Source organism: Lynx canadensis, chromosome D1, assembly GCF_007474595.2.
Source record: "Lynx canadensis isolate LIC74 chromosome D1, mLynCan4.pri.v2, whole genome shotgun sequence".
Taxonomy (NCBI): domain Eukaryota; kingdom Metazoa; phylum Chordata; class Mammalia; order Carnivora; family Felidae; genus Lynx; species Lynx canadensis.
In genome coordinates, this window is record NC_044312.2 from 103,557,334 (window position 1) to 103,577,661 (window position 20,328).

The 20,328-nt window shown below is 39.3% G+C and overlaps 1 protein-coding gene and 1 pseudogene across 1 annotated transcript; one reads left to right on the forward strand and one right to left on the reverse strand.

The window, feature by feature from the left end:
* Positions 1-12,142: 12,142 nt before the first annotated feature.
* LOC115526426 lies at positions 12,143-12,924 on the forward strand (annotated as a pseudogene).
* A 6,173-nt stretch (positions 12,925-19,097) lies between these two features.
* Positions 19,098-20,045, reverse strand: LOC115525557 (olfactory receptor 5B12-like). The gene has a single exon (XM_030332791.1). The coding sequence runs from the start codon at positions 20,040-20,042 to the stop codon at positions 19,098-19,100; it is 945 nt and encodes a 314-aa protein (XP_030188651.1). The 5' UTR covers positions 20,043-20,045.
* Between the last annotated feature and the right edge of the window lie 283 nt (positions 20,046-20,328).

Sequence of the window (20,328 nt, forward strand, 5' to 3'; positions counted from 1 at the left end):
GAATGCAGGTTATGTTTACATTCAAAATAGATGTTTACAATCATTGGAGTTAATTGTACATTCAGCATATGTGAAGTAACTTTCCAAATCAGATCAGATATTAAAATTTTAATAGTTTCTTATTTTAGGTCTTTTTACAGTTTACTAAATAGAATTTGTTTTATTGTGTTACCTGCCACTTAACAAGACAATTCCTAAGGGAAAAATATGAGATGGTTTCGGATGGCAATGGGTTCCAAAACATCCTTTCATCCAAAATTGGGAGTCCAAGCACTGAGTGAGATTATAGGTAAAAATATTCCACACAGCAGGAAAGCAGCCATGTCTCTTGAAGCGTTCTAAATGATACTTAGAATGATTATTTATTTGTGATGTGATATAATTATCAGTGGCTCAAAGATCCAACATATTGACACAATGTACTCACAACAGAATTAGTTCATCCATTTCACAAAAACATCTTGAGCCAGACACATTAATAGGTACCGGGGATAGAGCTGTGAACGTAGTAGATGAAACCAGAACTCTTGGGGAGTTTACAGTTTAGTTAGCAGATATAGATGAACAGGCGAACAGATAAAAATTAGTGTTAATAAGAACTATGAAGAAGAGACGTGGCTGAGGTGAGGTCCATGAGGAGCCAAGTGGCTGTTTTATAAAGGGAGTCATACCCATAGGATAGGTAACGTTTAAGGAGAGGCCTGAAGGAAGCAAGGGAACCTTCCAAGCAAAGGAAACAGCAAGCACAAAGGTCCTGAGGTAGGAGCATGCGTGGAGTTGTTAAGGAGTAACAAGAAAATCAGTGTTAATGATGTGGAGTCCATGAGTGGGAGAGTGATACCAGATGGTACAGATCAACTAAAGTCTAAATGAATGAGGGACCATAACCATTTCAAAGCATTTACAGACAGAGAAGGTGTGATTTGTTATTCTTAGTGAATTATTTTTATTACATGTGAGGAGTTGGTAGTCATATACACATAAGTGGAACAAGACCTGTATTATCTCTTCAGTGTTCTTCTCCTCTGATCGATTTATCTTTTTGAAAATTATCATATGAACATGATGTTTCTACATAATGACTCGGTCAAGGTGAAAATATCAATTCATTTACATGCTATACTTATGGAGCTTTCCATAAAATGTAATGCCTTAAAAAATACATACCTTCATTTGAAAAACTACTAGAGTACTTTTTTCTGCATTTGGGACTCTTAGAACAATTTTTCAAGCCAACAAATAATATGATTTGACATAAATTTATATGCTGATACCTCAATTGATTTTTTAGATTATTTTTTCATCAAACATTAGCCACACTATATATACTTCTTTGACAAATTTCCTCCTCCCACATGCATGTGTGTAAATGGAACTCTTGTGTTACTTTTATTCACAGGCTTGTGTTCACCCCCATTCTCATGTAGGTTTATGTTGCATGTAGGTTTATATAACACACATGGAACATATGAATGAATCAAATGTGATTAACCATAAGATGCCAAGGAATAAACCTAACCAAAGAGGTAAAAGATCTGTACACTGAAAACTACAGAAAGCTTATGAAAGAAATTGAAGAAGACACAAAGAAATGGAAAAGCATTCCGTGCTTGTCGATTGGAGGAAGAAATATTGTTAAAATGTCTATATTACTCAAAGAAATCTGCACATTTAATGCAATCCCCATCAAATAACACCAGCATATTTCACAGATCTAGAACAAACAATTCTAAAAATTGTATGGAACCACGAAAGACCCTGAATAGCCAAAGCAATCCAGAAAAAGAAAAGCAAAGCTGAAGGCATCACAATTCCAGACTTCAAGTTATATTGCAAAGCTGTAGTCATCAAGACATGATGGTACTAGCACATAAACAGACACATTGATCAATGGACCAGATAGAAAATCCAGAAATGGACCCACAAGTACATGGTCAACTCATCTTTAACAAAGCAGGAAAGAATATCCAGTGGAAAAAAAGTCTCTTCAACAAATGGTGTTGGGAAAACTGGACAGCGACATGCAGAAGAATGAAAGTAGACCACTTTCTTACACCATTCACAAAAATAAATTAAAAATGGGTGAAAGACCTAAATGTGAGACAGGAAACCATCAAAATCCTGGAGGAGAATACAGGCAGCAACCTCTTTGACACTGGCTGTAGCATCTCCTTATTAGACACATCGCCGGAGGCAAGGACACAAAAACAAATGTGAACTCTTGGGACCTCATCAAGATAAAAAGCTTCTGCACAGTGAAGGAAACAATCAACAAAACTAAAAGGCAGCCGACAGAATGGGAAAGGATATTTGCAGATGACATATCTGATTAATACTTATTTTTATTTATTCATTTATTTTTTACTTTCAGTTTCATTAATTTTCTTCATTTTTTTCTGTTTTGCAACTTTCATTTATTTATGTATTTTACTTATTTATTTATTTATTTATTTATTTTAATATAATTTATTGTCAAATTGGCTAACATACAGTGTGTAAAACGTGCTCTTGGCTTTTGGGGTAGATTCCGGTGGTTCATCTCTGACATACAACATCCAGTGCCCATCCCAACAAGTGCCCTCCTCAGTGCCCATCACTCATTTTCCCTTCTCCTCTACCACCCTCCCATCAACCCGCAGTTTCTTCTCTGTATTTAAGAGTCTCATGGTTTGCCTCCTTCCTTCTCTGTAACTATTTTTCCCCCTTTTTGTTCATGGTCTTCTATTAAGTTTCTCAAGATCCACATATGAGTGAAAACATTTGATATCTTTCTCTGGCTGACTTACTTCACTTAGCATAATATCTTCCAGTTCCATCCACGTTGCAGCAAATGGCCATACTTCATTCTTTCTCATTGCCAAGTAGTATTCCATTGTATATATAAACCATAAAAGACCCTGAACAGCCAAAGTACTATTGAAAAAGAAAAAATATTGATTTGTAAATGACGTCTTCCAAATATCTAAGCTCACTGTGAGCTCTTACAGTTAAGCTATTACATTCATGTTAACAATATTTACTCTTTAATCAAAAATATACTTTTGAAGAGATGCAGACATCACCCTAGGAAATAAAGTACAGTGTGGCCCATGACAGGGAACACTGTGCCAGGAGGATCTAAGAAGGTTAAACTAGCAGGGAGGGTGGGAGGATGGGGGTGCCTGGATGGGTCAGTAGGGTTTGCTCTGCTGTCAGCACAGTAGGCTCTGCTGTCAGCACAGAGCCTGCTTCAGATCCCCTGTCTCCATCTCTCTCTGCCCCTCCTCTGCTCACGCTCTTTCTCTCTCCCTCTTTCAAAAGTAAATATTTACTTTTTTTTTTTTTAAAAGGAACTTAAGCCGGGTTATTGTGGATCCTACATCATTAAAACACTAACACTGGAGGCAGTTTTGTCTTGTCTGTGTCTATGGGATGCCTGGAGGTTGACTGTAAGTTATGTGAAGATGACTGTCCTGTAGAAGATGACACTGCAGGGGTGCCTGGGTGGCTAAGTTGGCTAAGTGTGGGCCTTCAGCTCAGGTCATGATCTCACAGTTTGGGAGTTCAAGTCCTGCATTAGGCTCTCTGCTGTCAGTGGGGAGCTCGCTTCATATCCCTCTCTCTGCCCCTCCTGTCACACGTGCTCTTTCTCAGTCTCTCTCTCTTCCTGTCTGTCTTTCTCTCTCTTTCTAAAAAAAATAAATAAATAATTAGTATCCAAAATCTATAAAGAACTTATCAAACTCAACACCCAAAAATCAAGTAATCCAGTGAAGAAAAGGGAAAAAGACAGGAACAGACATTTTCAAAAGAAGACATTCCGATGGCTAACAGACACATGAAAAGATGCTCAGCATCACTCATCACCAGGGAAATACAAATCAAAACCACAATGAGCTACCACCTCACACCTGTTAGAATGGCTAAAATTAATAACGCAGGAAACAACAGATGTCGGTGAGGATGTGGAGAAAGAGGAATACTTTTGCACTGTTGGTGGGAATGCAAACTGGTGCAGCCACTCTGGAAAACAATATGGAGGTTCCTCAAAACTTAAAGATCGAGCTACCCTATGACCCAGCAATTGCACTACAAGGCATTAATCCACGGGATACAGGTGTGCTGTTTCAAAGCGGCACATGCACCCCCCCCAATGTCTATAGCAACGCCATCAACAATAGCCAAAGTATGGAAAGAGCCCAAATGTCCATCGAATGATGAATGGATAAAGAAGATGTGGCATATAGGTACTATGGAACACTACTCAGCCATCAAAAAGAATGAAATCTTGCCATTGATAACAATTTGGATGGAACTAGAGTGTATTATGCTGAGCGAAATAAGTCTGTCATAAAAAGACAAATATCATATGACTTCACTCATATGTGGGATTTAAGACACAAAACAGATGAACACACACGGGAAGAGAAGGAAAAGTAAGATAAAAACAGAGAGGGAGGCAAACCATAAGAGACTCTCAAATACAGAGAACAAACTGATGGTTGCTGGAGGCGTATTGGCTGGGGCAATGGGTTAAATGGGTGATGGGCTTTAAGGAGGGCACTTGTTGAGATGAGCACTAGGTGTTATATGTAAGTGATGAATCACTAAATTCTACCCCTGAAACCATTATTACACTATATGTTAACTACCTTGGATTTAAATAAAATAATAAATAAAATAATAAATAAATAAATAAATAAATAAATAAATAAAATTTAAAAATAAAGTAAAACAAAATAAATGAAAAGAAGATGACACTGCAGAGATGAGGGAAGCGCAGGTGGAAAAGGTGTGCTGGCGCCCCCTAGAGGAGAGCATACTCAAAACGGCGCTAATTCTGAGCCGGCAGAAAAAACGAGGTAACCAGAACAAAAAAAGACATCGAAGCCTTGCCTGCACAGAAGCAAGAACCAGCTCACTGGTCGGTTTATGAAAGCAGCAGGGGGCCATGACTGCTTGCTTTCTCAGAAGAAGTGATGAGCCATATCAGACTCACAAAAAGAAAAATTTAGGGTGAATTCTGGCCTTCAGGAAACCCACAGACCTCCGTAGTCTGTGGCCCGATGACCAAGCATGTGGGCTGTCCTGGCGGGGTACAATGTGGAGGTTTACACGCTGCTGCTGCCCAGCCGCCACAGGACATCGATGGCGGCTATCTATATATATATAGATATCTATATAATCTATATATATATAATCTATATCTATATAATATATAACATATTAAATATACATAACAAGTATTAATATTTATAAAAATATATAACTGGATATATTCCAATTTATTAATAGTTAATGATGCAGCTGATAAATATGTTTATATATTAAATATATACTTAATACGTGTTTGGGTAGATAAAGAACGATGACAATACGGAAAAGGAAGAGGAAGAAGGAGCGGGAAGAGGAAGAGAAGAAAAAGAACATATTTATTGAAAAGCTATTCTCTGTCATGCGCTGTGCTAAGTGCTCTCTGCTCTCTCACCCAGCAAAATAGGCATTATTTACCTTCAGGAGAAGCTCAGAGGATTTTAGTAAGTTTTCTTAGATCAGCAAATTTGGTTGGAACAGGCTTTTCTCTTTTTATCCAAAACTTATGCTAATGTTAATTGTCCTAGCCACGGTAGTTATGTTTAGAAGCTGAGTGGGGATTAATGTTAAATATTTGTGGAACTAAATTGTCTTGTAGACATTTGACAGTATTTCTTGTCATATGTCCCCCTTCTTCTCGCCAAACAGCCTGCAGATTGTCTTATGGGAATCTTTTTATATTGGTTTGTATAAATAACGCCACTGCTATACAAGGAAACTGCAGAAATCACAGTGACTTAAACATAGAGATTTTTCTTGCTCGTATTCTGTTCAGTTAGTTGTTCTATGGGATCTTATACAGTGATTCAGCAATCCAGCTCTTTCCATTTAGTGGCTCCACACCCCTATGGCCTGGATCCTCTATCCAGCAGGTGATGATGGAAGAGAGAATAAGCAGACGGTCACCTGGGAGGTTTCTCGGGCCAGACTTGGAATTGACACATGTGACTTATGCTCACTTTCATTGACAAGAATACAATGACGTGACTTCAACTAATTGCATGTGGGTTGAGAAATTAGTACAGTTATGTGCTCAAGAGGAAAAAGAAAATGGTTTGGGGCAGAAAGAACAAGTTTCTCCCACTGTAATGTTTACGATCATCAAATATCCATTTCACTCCCTCCGCCCCCATGGAACATATTATCTACTGTCGCTAGGGAGACATCCTAAATTCCAACCAATCCCTATAAAGTTTCAATGTCCAAATCAAAGGGGTTAAATGGTGCCCTCCATTCAGTCCGAAGGTGGTTCCTTGTGGTCCAGGAACGTATGAACTAAATAAACAAACAGACAAAAAACAAACATCTTATCCCACATCATACTCAATGTATGATATACAAACAGAATGAAGAGAAGTGGAAAAAAATTCTCTTCTATGAAAGTAAAGAATGGAGATACAAGGGTCACTTTGGAAATCTTGCTGAGTTAGCATTATGAAGGCCCCTCAAACTTGACCATGGAGATATTTCTTTATGAGATTCTGTTTTTCTTTCTGGGAGAACTCCATTTTCCATTGTTTTTCCTGGCCCCTAGTCCTGTTAGATGTGTGGGGCTTTCCCCCTCATCCATTATTCCTTAAGATCATTTCTGAAGTGTATCAAAGACAAAATGAAATCAGAGACAAAATTAACAGAGGCTGGTTTTGTTTTGTTTTGTTTTGTTTTGTTTTGCTTTGCTTTAGCAAGGGAAGCTATCTGCTATTACTTGTGTTTTAGCAGGGGTTTAAAGATGTTGTAAAGGAGAGTAAATTTTATAGATTAAAAAGAAGAAACACTGAGATGGTATAAAATTGACAAGCATTTTATTAAGATGGGATTTTTAGAAGAGACTTTCTAATTGGTTTTCAAGAACTTTTGATGGGTCTTAGTTAGTTGCAGGGTTCAACTGAAAAGTTCTGGGATATTTCAAAAAAGAAAGGACTGTTCAACGCTAGGGACATGGGATATTAGTGTCTGGCCATGTCCAGGAACAAGTGGGTTTATGTTGAGTGCTGTTCTGTGTGATGTTTTTATGTGACGCTGATGGCCACATCAGGCAGTTTTAAGTGCGTGTTAGGGATTATGAGATCTTTGAGGTATATTCAGTTTTTGCAGCTTATTTCCACACACACAATTTTAAATTTCTAGAGTTGTTTTAATGCTCAGCCAAAGAATGTTAAAATCACGGCTCACGGCTTTCTTGCCAATGCAATTCCCTCAATAACTTGATAATGTGTTTTCAATTTCTAGTACTAGATCCAATATTGGTCACCATCTCCAATGGCTTCCCATAATGGTAAAACAATAACCATTAAAAAATGTTTAATGTTTCTTTATTTTTGAGAGAGAGAGAGAGGACGAGCAAGCAGGGGAGGGGCAGGGAGGGAGGGAGACACAGAGTCCAAAGCAGTCTCCAGGCTCTGAGCTGTCAAAGCCCAATGTGTCACTCCAACTCACAGACCGTGAGATCGCGACCTGAGCTGAAGTCACGCTTAACCGACTGAGCCACCCAGGTGCCCCAAACAATAACCCTTTTTATTTCTTTACGTGGTATCATGGATAGGATACTGTAACAGGACATCAGAAGGTAAAGCTAGTGAAATCTGAATAAGGCATGGGATTCAGTTAATAGCAATGTGTGAATGTTGGATTTGTACTGACACGTGTACCAAGGTACTGTAAGATGATAACTCTGGGGTAAACTGGGCGAAGGGTGTACGGGAACACTTACCCTGTCTTTGCACTTTTTCTGTAAGCCTGAAAGTATTCCAAAAGCGTTTATCAAAAGTACTTTTTACTTTTTCAAAATTTTTATTAAAAAATTTTTATATTCAAGTAAGTTAACATACAGTGTAATATTAGTTTCAGGTGTACAATGTAGTGATTCAACACTTTCGTACAACACCCAGTGTTCATCACAACAAGTGCATTCCTAAATCCCCATGACCTATTTGACCCATCCTCCCACCCACCTCCCCTCTGGTAACCATCAGTTCTCTATAATCAAGAGTCTGGCTCTTGGTTTGCCTCTCTCTCTCTCTTTTTTTCCCTTTGCTCATTTTTTCTTAAATTCCACATATGAGTTACCTCGTATGGTATTTGTATTTGTCTTTCTCTGGCTGCCTTATTTTGCTTAGCACTGGACTCTCTAGCTCCATCCGCATGATTGCAAACGGCAAGACGTCATCCTTTTTGATGGCTGAGTAGTATTCCAGTGTGTGTGTGTGTGTGTGTGTGTGTGTGTGTACTACACCTTCTTTATCCATTCATCAGTGGATGGACACTTGGGCTGTGTCCACAATTTGGCTATTACAGATTGTGCTGCTATAAACATCGGGGTGCATGTATCAAAAATGGGCAAAAGATTTTAACAGACTTTTCACAAAAGAGGATAATTAGAATGGCAAATAAGCACATAAAAAGATGCTCAACAGCATTAGTTGTTAGAAAAATGCAAACTAAAACAATAAGGAGATACACTACAAACTTATTAGAATAACTAATGCCACAAAAGCCCACCTGTAAATATAGAGTACCATCAAGGATGTGAAGCAGTTGGAACCTCATACGTTGCCGATGGGAACACAAAGTAGTACGCCATTGTCGAAAACAGGTTGGCAACTGTCACATGACCTAGAAATCTCACTTCTAACAATCTACGCAAGTGAAATAAAAGCACATTGCCACATAAAATCCTGTATGTGAATGTTTATAGGATCTTTATTTGTATTAGCTAAAACTGGAAACAACCCAAGTTTCCCTCAACTGAAGAATGGATAAACAATCTGAATACATAGAATACATCTTAGTAATAAGAAGGAACCAATTACAGAACAAGTACAACTCCATAAATTTCAAATGCATTATGCTAAGGGAGACAAGCATGACTCAAGAGATAACCTACTGCATGATTCTTTTTTTATGACATTCTTACAAGCAAAAACTATAGGGACTGAAAACAAATTAGTGGTTGCTAGGAGGTGGAAAAAGGGGTCAATTACAAAGAGTTGTAGGAAATTTAGGGGGGGTAATAAACTGTTCTATATCCTGATGTGATGGTGGTTATAGGGCCAATTACATTGGTACAAACACTTAGAACAATACATTGAAAAGTGTGGATATAACCGTATGTAAATTATACCTCAATTAGAAGAAGGAAAAAAAAGACAAATAATCCAAATAGGTAGGTGTGCTTACTCAACAGACACCTCAGTTCCCCACTGACAGTTTAATTGCTTCTTTCTTAAATAAGTGAGGGGAACTGTGGCTACTCCCATAGGGCTCCGGCTCCCCTGAGAACTCTGTGTCCCTGTAACTTTCTCCTGGTTCCCACTCATTAGCCTTGGGAATCCCCAAATCACTCCATTTAACATCATTTTAGAGGACCCATCTGGGTGCAGAACCCTTCTGCTCCTCTGTTTATTCATCCGAATGTTAGTTGTTCCTGGTACAGACGCCATCTTCCTCCAAAAAGAATTTTCTTCGGAGCTGCCCAAAAAACCCACTCTGAGATAAGAACTATACTGATTCAGGTTAATATGAGAATCCCCTTACCAAGTTGGTTTATAGACCTTCCCTCATTTGTTCTTCACAGACAGAATTCTGTAAGGTGGGCGGGAGATGCAATTTTACTATTTCCACTTCACAAATCAGGAAACTGAATTTGACAGGGGTAAATGACTCTTCCAAGGATCATAAAGAATACATAGGAGATGTAGGACCTGAACTGTCTTCCTAGCTCCACGTCAATGATTTTTTTCCTCCATTCCTCCATGCTTCAGAGACCTTGAAGCCTTTTCACCAGTACTGGAGAGAGCCTCTTCAGTAGGATATACTCATTCTACTCTGGTTGAGGTTCTGGTATCAGAGACACAATTCATGGCTGCCTTTCCCTTCTTGTCAAGGAGCAAGGTAAGGTTCTACATATTCTATACATTTTTAGTGAGACGTGTAATTCATGCAAAAACAGTAGGGAGGCTGTGTGTACTGTGACTTACTTTGGCAAAGTAATGGATGCTGTGAATGTTTCTTCTGAAACAGTGAGGTAGAGCTGGTCTTAAATATCCAAATGTATGTCATCATTCAACAAATAGGCAGTTTAGTAATACTTAGGAGGCAACATAGTGTTTTCCTAAAGAGGATAAAAGCAACAGCAATAAGAAACAGAGGCTACATTATGCTCTGATTGATTAGGTAGTAATTTCATTCTGCTTCCTAACCGTAGGTCTGTTACGGAAGGAAAGGTAAGTATAATGGGGTGAAATGAAACTTCTTTAGACTCCAAGAGGATCAGCATGAATTATAAAGCTCCTTACTCTATTTCAACCTTCTTTTCCTCTTATCTTCCCCATATTACTACTAGCTCACTTAAACGCCAGAAAGCCTGGTGGCTGAAGGCACAGGTTTACAATCTGTCTGATCTGGATACGAATCTTGAGTTTATTTCTTGCTACATACGTGTAGACGTCTGTAAAGTCACATGACCTCTCCAACCCTCAATTCCTTAACCACAAATGTGGGTGATATTACTCTGTATCTTATAACATCATAGGGTAAACTTGTGGGATGCTAAAACTTTTAAAATTATTGTTGTTAATTTATAAGTTATCCTTATAAAGCTGTAGCATAAAGATTACACTACCTACCGTATAAAGTTGTGAGGAGGAAGAAAGAATGCACACACACATACACACACACACACACACGGAATGCTCTTAGTGGAGGTTATAGAACACAGTATATGCTAAAAAGAATTTATGTTTGTCAAAGGTGAGCAAACACAAATGTCCTTAGGAACTGGGTTGTGAAAGGGGAAGTCATGAAGCCCTTCAGTCAGTAGAGAAGAGTAGTTACCAATGAGTGAAAGCTGTGGCATAGACTGCATTCAATTTAAATAAGAAAAGTTACAGAATGGAGCTCACCTCAAAGGCAGATCTGGAAGCCATAATAAAACCCATGGACATGACATTTCAACCCTGGATTTTTGTCATCCAAGCTTCGAGGGCCTGAGTAATGAGAGTAAGAATGAGTTCCAAACATAAGAAAACTGTTCCAACCCAAAGTAAAATATGGATCTCAATGAAAAAACTGAGTGAATGGCTTGTGCAGCCAATGATATGGTCAGAGAAAAGGTGGAGTGAGACACACGGGGCGATCAGAAGAACTGAGTGGGCATAGTATGTGAGGAAAGACAGATCAGAGAGTGAGGCTATCAGACTTTAAAACTAATCCATAATCTAGAGACTAGATAGATATTGCTTCCCACCTTTACCAAGGCAAGATAGAGATCGGGATTTCATCCTACGAATAACATCAGAGCTAACTCTACTTAACCGTTTTTCATGATTATTTTATGAACTCTCACAATTGCCCCTTCGCATTACATCTTCAGTTTTAGAGATGAAAAAGAATGAGGCTCAAAGAACTTAGGTTAGGGAAGTGTCTCCCAGATAGTGTGTGTTAGGGTACAATCTGAACCATATGCACCTTGTCCCAGAGCTTGAGTCTTCCACTCAATGCATTTCCTTCTCTTCAGGATTGCCTTCCTGGTGGTACATGTCTGCAGCCGCAGTTCTACTTTCCCTGTATGCCCCTATGACCCCATTGGGAGTCCCACATCTAAGAATAGTATCGTAGCCATTTCATTATTCCTAACAACCCATTAAGATGGGTCCGATGGATTTGAGGGCTGACTGTGAATAGAATTAACTCAATTCAATTCAAGTTTCAGTTACTGTCATGGGATTTCGGAATTAGTCTGCCTGGGATGAAGCTTGACTCTGCCAGTTAACATTTGGGTAAACTTGGGCAAATTACACAACCTTGTTGAGCCTAAGTTACCTCATAAAAGAAATGAGCATGAAGGCTAATTGTTTTGTCTTGCATGCGCTTCAGGTTTGAAGAACACAAGATTGCCATCATTGAAACAATCCGCAGAGCCATTTACACATTTCCACCTCACTCTACTCTCTTTTCCATTTAACACTCTGTTCCTTTACTTCTCATCACTACAGGGCATCCTGTGATTCCCCACCGACGTTCATGGGGCACAACACAGAAGTGACTGAGTTCGTCCTTCTAGGATGTACAGATGCTCCAGAATGTCTTTATGACATTCCCCCTCATCTACCTCTTCACTCTTGTTGGAAATCGGGAGGGGGGGGGGACTGTGCTGATTCTGTTGGGCTCTTGTCTCCACACTCTCATGTGCTTTTTCCTCAGTGACCTGTCTCTCAGGGATTTTTGTTACAGACCCAAGGTCATGGCAGGATTTCTTATAGGAAACAAAGTCATCTCCTACAATGCATGTGCTACTCAGATGTCCTTTTTTTGCAGTCTTCGCCACTGTGGGAAGTTACCTCTTGGCTTCAATGGCCTATGACAGCTACGCCGCAGGGTGCAAATCCCTGCCATCACATCACCACCATGACTACTCACTGATGTGAGTGCTTGTCTGGCCACAGGCTGCTATGTCTGTGGTGTTCTAAATGCCTCTGTAAATATTGGAGATACCTCCAGTCTCTCTTTCCATATGTCCAATGTGGTTCTTCATTTTTTTCTGCAATATTTCAGCAGTCAACAGTTCTGTTTTGCGCTGATAAGTACATCAGTGAGTTGGTTTTTGTCTATATAACTGGCTTCCTTTTTTTTCTCTCATGGTTATCTTTATTTTCTATCTGTTTATATTTATCACCATCTTGAAGATGCAATCAGTTCCGGGGTATCAAAAGGCTTTGTCCACCTACGTTTCCCACCTCTCTAGTGTCCATCTTCAATGGTACAGTCACCTTCATGCATATACAGCCCAGCTCCAGGAATCCTATGGACACACAAAAAAGCATTTATTATATGTATCTCCAAATTAAAACATAAACTCCGTGTAAGCAGTAGCTTTCTCTGCTTTGTTCATAACTCTACCCTCCATAGCTAAATGAGTTTCTGGATCATAGGAAATATCAGTAAATATTTGTTAAATGAATGAATGATAAATGAAGCTTTAAGTTCAATCATATCAATATATTGGATATTTGGATCATGAATATTTATAATTCATCATTCATAAAATAAACCATCTACATAGAATTATAGAACATTTAGAGTCATGACTAGTGTTCTTTTTTGCTGAAATATTTTTATTTACATTCTCACTCAGTGCTTTTAATCCCCATTTATGGTAAAATGATTTTCTGGAAACTACACTGTCATTCCATAGGAATGACATCTCACTGATTAGTAAATAGCACATCAAATAGATTCTATTTAGTAAATCATAAAAGGACATAAAGTACAAAAGTATTTTAAAGTTTAATATCTCATCCAGTTTGGAAAATCACTGTATACACACTGGCTATGCAGTCAATTCCAATGATTCTAACTATCCATAGAGAATGGAAACATAACAGTACTTATGGATAGTAAGCCCAATCTACATTAAATATCCTAGCATCACAGTGTTCTTGTGTTTTATTTTGATCCTTAGGAGAGATCAATTCTATAATAAAATTCCCTGTGGGAATGTGCATTGTTTCCTTTTCTGCCTCGACACATTTGGAGGTACTCATACTCACAGTATGCGTAAGACTGTGCTTGAATGTGCTAAGATGGTCATGCTGACACTTAGCATGGGCAGGGTGTTAGAATATAAACATTTCCTTCTGGCTCTAGATCTGTGATGATGGTGATGTATCTTCTGCTGGAACCATTTTAAAAAATTACTTTTATCTGATAAAGGGCTAGCATCCAAAATCTATAAAGAACCTATCAAACTCAACACCCAAAAAATAAATAATCCAGTCAAGACATCGAACAGAAGACATGAACAGACATTTTTCTAAAGAAGACATCCAGATGGCCAACAGACACATGAAAATATGTTCAACATCACTCATCAACAGGGAAATGCAAAAAACCACAATGAGGCAGAAACCAACTGCCAGCAGAGTTGCGGTGGACCTTCTACAGATTTCACCAGTTCTACCCCACAGGTATTTGTGTTCATATAAGCCAGCTGCCTAAATCCTTCCCTCTTCCCTCTATCCCTGCCCTGCACTCAAGTCTGGGATCCACATCAGCAGCCAGCCCAGGTCTGTGCATCTGCAAGAGTGAGAGACACCAGACTAGACCACTGCGGCCAACCCCCACTGCCATGCACCTGTACCTCAGAAAGGATCTCCATGCTCTTGGTTCCCCTCCTAGCAGTAGAGAATGTTTACCTCTTACTCCATGTTGGTTAGTGTTGCTGTGGATATTACTGCCCTTCTTTACTGTGCTGACACAGCCTTTATTTTACACAGAAACATTGTCCCTAGTTCTCAGAGACGGCACCCTTTGTGGCGATCCTGACCTACACTAGGTACAGTACACCCCTTGTGATCTCATCCCAGGACATTGTCCTGATCCACTCCCATGAGTAGAGGGTTTTATTCTCTTTTCTTATATCAGTTCCCGTGAATTTTATCAGCATCTAAGGACAGCAGTGACTTAAGCTGTTATTCTGTAGAAAGGTAAGGAAGAGGAATCTGGGTGGACTTTTTTCTGTGATGGCTGCTGTTCCTTTCTCCTGGGCCAGCCCCAAGAGAGCAGTGCTCTCAGAAATCTCACCCTGCCCCCAGTCTTTCTTGTAAACACTGAGAGAGGTCTGTAGAGCAGAGCATGTACATGAGTGCAAATCTTTAGTTATTAATTTTAAATTTTTGATGGATCCTTCTATCAGTAGCTATAGAACGTAAGAGCATCTGTCACAGGTAGGCTAGCACTCTCATCCCATCTCTTTGCCTATCTTTGATTATATTTGGCATTAGATAGCTGCCTTGTGAGCTCAGCTCTCTAATGAGTTTAATAAAAAGCATAAAATTGCAGAAAGCCTGGATATTTTTTGTAAGGATGGTACTAATGCTGATTCCAGATTGATGCATTCTAGGTCAGTGCTCAAAATTCACTTCTTGATAATGTAGGACATCTTTAAGAATAATCAAAACTTGGCATTACCTTCCTTAGTAATTCTACATGGTCACCAATACAGAAAGAACAATAAATCCTTCAAGAAATCCTTCAATAAAGCCTTCAAGAAGTCTCACGCAACATTGCTTTCAACAATTATTCTCAATTATAATGATATTGAAAAGACATATTCATTCATATTCATTCATCTGTTAATGAATATATTAAGTCAACAAAGTATTTATTGAATTCCAACTCAATAAGACACAACTCAGTCTCTGTGTTAGATTCTGATTATACACAGAAGAACAAAAGAGATATGGTTTCTGCATGAGTACATTTTGGTTGGATGGGGGAGAGACATCAAACTCACAGAGAAATCTATAACTACAGATTTTAATATGTATTCTGAAAATATAGACCAATGTACACAGAGAGGGCATAAGAAAGGAAGCTGATGTTAAATAGGGCTGGAGAAACACTTCCAGAATGGTAGAGGGAGGGCCTCTGAAAATCTGCCCCTTCATAAAAGCAAAGACAACACAGGCAAGAGGTTTCCCAAAACTTTCAAAGCTCTAGAAATAAACCAAAGGCTTGCAACAATCCAAAGCGTGTGTACTCAAGAAAAATGGCTGAGTCTAGATAATAATAGTGAGCTTTCTGGCATCTTCACTGCCCTACTTCCCAATTCTGTGTTAGCTTTGAAAACCAGCAGAACCACAGGAGCTGAGAAAAACGTCAGCTTGACAGCAATTGGAGAAAGAAGAATGTGTCTGGAGTCCCTTAAATGGCCCCAAACCCCAAGAAATGTCACTATTAAAGTACAGTGGCCCCCAAACTCAAGAAATGTCACTATTTCACCTGTCTGGCAGCTTTCTAGAAAAGCTCCATTCACAATTTTTTTTAATTTTTTAACGTTTTATTTATTTTTGAGACAGGGAGAGACAGAGCATGGGAGGGTCAGAGAGAGGGAGACACAGAATCCGAAACAGGCTCCAGGCTCCCAGCTGTCAGCACAGAGCCTGAAGCGGGGCTTGAACTCTCGGACCGCGAGATCATGACCCAAGCTGAAGTCGGCAGCTTAACTGTCTGAGCCACCCAGGCGCCCCTGCATTCACAATTTTAATCTTTATTTCACCTGACACAGTTCACCCTGTAAGAAAAGCCTTATTCCTAGAGCGGTTGTAAAAACATTGAGAAGCTATTGTTCACCAATATAATTTCCTAAGATGGCAGCACCGTTTGAGGCCAAGCAATCACCTGACCATACTCTTAAAACAGATTTTTGGGGAGGGGCGCCTGAGTGGCTCAACTGGTTAAGAGTCTGACTTTGGCTCAGTCATGATCTTGTAGTTCATGCGTTCCAGCCCCACACCGGGCTCTCTGCTGTCAGCACTGAGCCGGCTTCAGATCCTCTGTCTCCCTCTCTCTCTGCCCCTCCCCCACTTACACGCTCTCAAAAACAAACATTAAAAAAGAATAGTGATTTGGGGGGAAATGAGAAATCCATAGTGGGCTTTGAAATACTCCAGTATATGTGTGGGGATCACAAAATATCATGTACATGTGCAAGACTGTTTGCAGGCACAGAAAGACCTGAGAAAGACATAATCTTTCACTGGAGATTCTGCACAGGAAGAAGTGCAAATTAAGGCAGATTTTTAAATCACCAGAGCATTGAAAAGATGCTCCAACACAAACATACAGAACCCCTGTTCAAGGCTTGGAAGAATTAATGGAAAAATCTGTCCAATCATTAGTTGACCACTCAGGTAAGTGAGGAGCAACTCCAGTGGCTATGCACAACAAAAAGTACAGAATTAGCATAAGCAATCTAGGAAAATCACGAAACAAACAAACAGCATTACCAAAAACAGTAAGTCCTAGAGGGTGGCAGTGGGGAGACCTGATTTTGAGAACATTCTACATTTTAGTACTTAAAATGCCCATATTTTAATAGCAAAAAAAAAAATGTATCACACAAAGAGGGAAGCACGACTAATACCAAGGTTGGACTTAATAGAAAAAGATTTAAATCAGATATTATAAATGTGGCCAAAGAACTAAAGGAAACCACGTTAAAAGAATTAAGAAAAGTATGAGAACAATGTCTCACCAAATAGGGAGTATCAATACAGATATAGAAATTACTTTTAATAACACAAATAGAAATTCTTGAGTTGAGGGGCGCCTGGGTGGCGCAGTCGGTTGAGCGTCCGACTTCAGCTCAGGTCACGATCTCGCGGTCCCGGAGTTCGAGCCCCGCGTCGGGCTCTGGGCTGACGGCTCGGAGCCTGGAGCCTGTTTCCGGTTCTGTGTCTCCCTCTCTCTCTGCCCCTCCCCCGTTCGTGCTCTGTCTCTCTCTGTCCCAAAAATAAATAAACGTTGAAAAAAAAAAAAAAAAAAGAAATTCTTGAGTTGAAAAGAAAGATAAATAAAGTTCAATAAATGGATCAGCAGCAGATGGGAACTGGCAGAAAAAAAAAGATCAGTAAACTTTAAGACAGATCAGTTGAGCACTCCAACTTGAAAAACAGAAATTTTTTAAAACATTTTTCTCTTAAGTTTATTTATTTTTGAGAGAGAGACAGACAGAGTATGAGCGGGACGGGCATAGAAAGAAAGAGACACAGAATCTGAAGCAGGCTCCAGGCTCTGAGCCATCAGCACAGAGCCCAGTGCGGGCTCGAACCCACGAACCGCAAGATCATGACCTGAGCCAAAGCCAGACGCCCAAGCAATAGAGCCACACAAGCACCCCCAGAAGTTTTTTTTAATGAAGAAAAAATAAACAGTCCCAAAGAACAGTGGGATACTGCAAGTGTACCAACATACGCCAACTGAGACACTCAAAAGGAGAGACAGAGCAGAAAGAATATTTGAAAAAACAATGGGCCAAAACTCCCCAAATCTGTGGAAAGGAATGGACGTACATATAGATTCAGAATTTTTGACATAGTGAGACTCAAAATTTTAGCAGATTTGTATATTAACAAATTCATAGCATTACACACAAATAAGTTATTAATACTATTGTAATTCTTGGTGCTTAAATTTTAAATATCAAATGTTATATTTTTATTTAAGTGAATAAAAATATGCCTTGTCCTCCTTTTCTTTTTCCTGTATTGTTATGTGTTTTCTCTATTAAACCACCATAAAAATGTATTATTTTTAGATAGGACTCATTAATATGGAAATTTGGCTAGGAAAATAAATGCCCATGTGAAGGTATATATTTTCATTAGAAACAAGAACAAACAAAGAATTGATAATAATTCTACATTCAAGGAACTTTGGAAGTATTTTCATGCAGTTTACTTTTTTCAAATATAAAACATACTGCTTTTTCATGTGTAGAAAGATAAAGTAAAAATAATTTTTAAAAACCAAGCATATATATACATGTACACACACACACACACACACACACACACACACACACACACCCATATTTCCATTAAGTGAACTATTTATGTTAAGAATGTGTTCTGAGACACCAAAATAATTGCTTTAAATTCTACTATGCCAATAGACTTATCTCATGTATGTCTTAAATAATTTCTCCTTCTGTGGGTGTGTGGATTTCATGAGTTTCTCATGAATTATTTATGTGTATGCCTGTGCTTATACATACATGTGAGTATACATGTTCATGCGGGAGTGTGGATGAATATGCTTATTAAGAAGAATTTTTAGGAGTGCCTGGGTGGGTAAGTGTCTGACTCTTGACTTCAGGTCAGGTCATGATCTCACAGTCTGTAAGTTCGAGCCCTGCATTGGGCTCTGCACTGACAGTGTGGAACCTGCTTGGGATTCTCTCTCTCCCTCTCTCTCTGCCCCTTCCCAGCTTGCTCTCTCTGTCTCTCTCTCAAAATAAATTTTTAAAAAAGAAAAAAAAAGAAGAATTTTTAAAATAATAACATTTATTGGTAATTCTTCTTAACCTATTGTTAGGTATTATATTTTTTAAGACTTTGGCTTTATAAACTCAATCAAGAGCTTGGAAAATCACTATAACAAATTAGAAATTTGTGGGCTGGACAAGCATTTTCTCTAAATAGATCTGAGGTGGATGAAAGTGCCTTATTGTTGATTCTTTATAATTAAAATATGAATCCTATAGAAGACTTTGCCTTCCCTATGGCCTTTTTAAAGGCACTCTTGACCTCTTTGTTCCTCAAGCTGTAGACCACAGGATTTAGCATGGGGATGACCATGGTATAGAACACGGATGCCACTTTGTCTGTGTCCATGGAATGGTTGGCGCTGGGCTGTAAGTACATGAAGGTGCTGGTCCCGTAGAAGATGGACACTGTAGTGAGGTGGGAGGTGCAGGTGGAAAAGGCCTTCTGGCGTCCTTCAGACGAGTGCATCCTCAGAATAGTGGTAAATATAAACAGGTAGGAGATCAAGATGACCAAAACAGAAAAGAGATTATTCATGCCCACCACCAAAAAAATAACCATCTCACTGATGTAGTTGTCTGAACATGAGAGAGCCAGAAGAGGAGGAGCATCACAGAAAAAGTGATCAACCACACTGGCTCTACAATAGGAGAGCCTGAAAATATTCCCAGTGTGGATGGATGCATTCAGGAAACCACAAATGTAGCAGCCCATGACCAGACAAGCACACATAACTGTCGTCATGGTGGTGGTGTAATGCAGGGGTCTGCACACTGCTACGTAGCGGTCATAGGCCATTGAGGCCAAGAGGAAACTTTCTACAGTGATAAAGGCTACAAAGAAAAAGAACTGGGTGACACAAGCATCATAAGAGATGACCCCGTCTCCTGTAAGTGATCCAGCCATGACCTTGGGAGTGATAGCAGTAGAGTAACCAAAGTCCACCAGAGACAGGTGACTGAGGAAAAAGTACATGGGAGTATGGAGACGAGAGTCCAAGAGAATCAGCACCATCATCCCCAGGTTCCCCATCAGAGTGACAAGATAAATGAGGGTGAAGATTAAGAAGAGAGGAATCTGCAGTTTCGGGTCATTGGTTAACCCCACAAGAATGAACTCAGTCACCTCAGTGCTGTTCTCCATGGGGATCAGTTGGGAATTATATGGCTGCCCTGTAGCAAGGAGAAAAATCGAATCAGAATTATAAATGGAGAGGATTCCGATGAAATCATTCAGCATGTTTACTCTGTGCCTTATTTCAGTATTGCAAGAACTTGCTTCCAAGACTGTCTAAAACTAAAGCATGGTTGTGACAACAAAACACAATCTTTTTTTTTCAATTTTTTAACATTTATTTATTTTTGAGAGAGAGAGAGAGAGAGAGAGAGAGAGCGCATGAGCGGGGGAGGGGCAGAGAGAGGGAGGGAGA

Coding starts and splice junctions, on each gene's coding strand:
- LOC115525557 (XM_030332791.1), bottom strand. CDS start 20,042: ATGGAGAACAGCACTGAGGTGACTGAGTTCATTCTTGTGGGGTTAACC.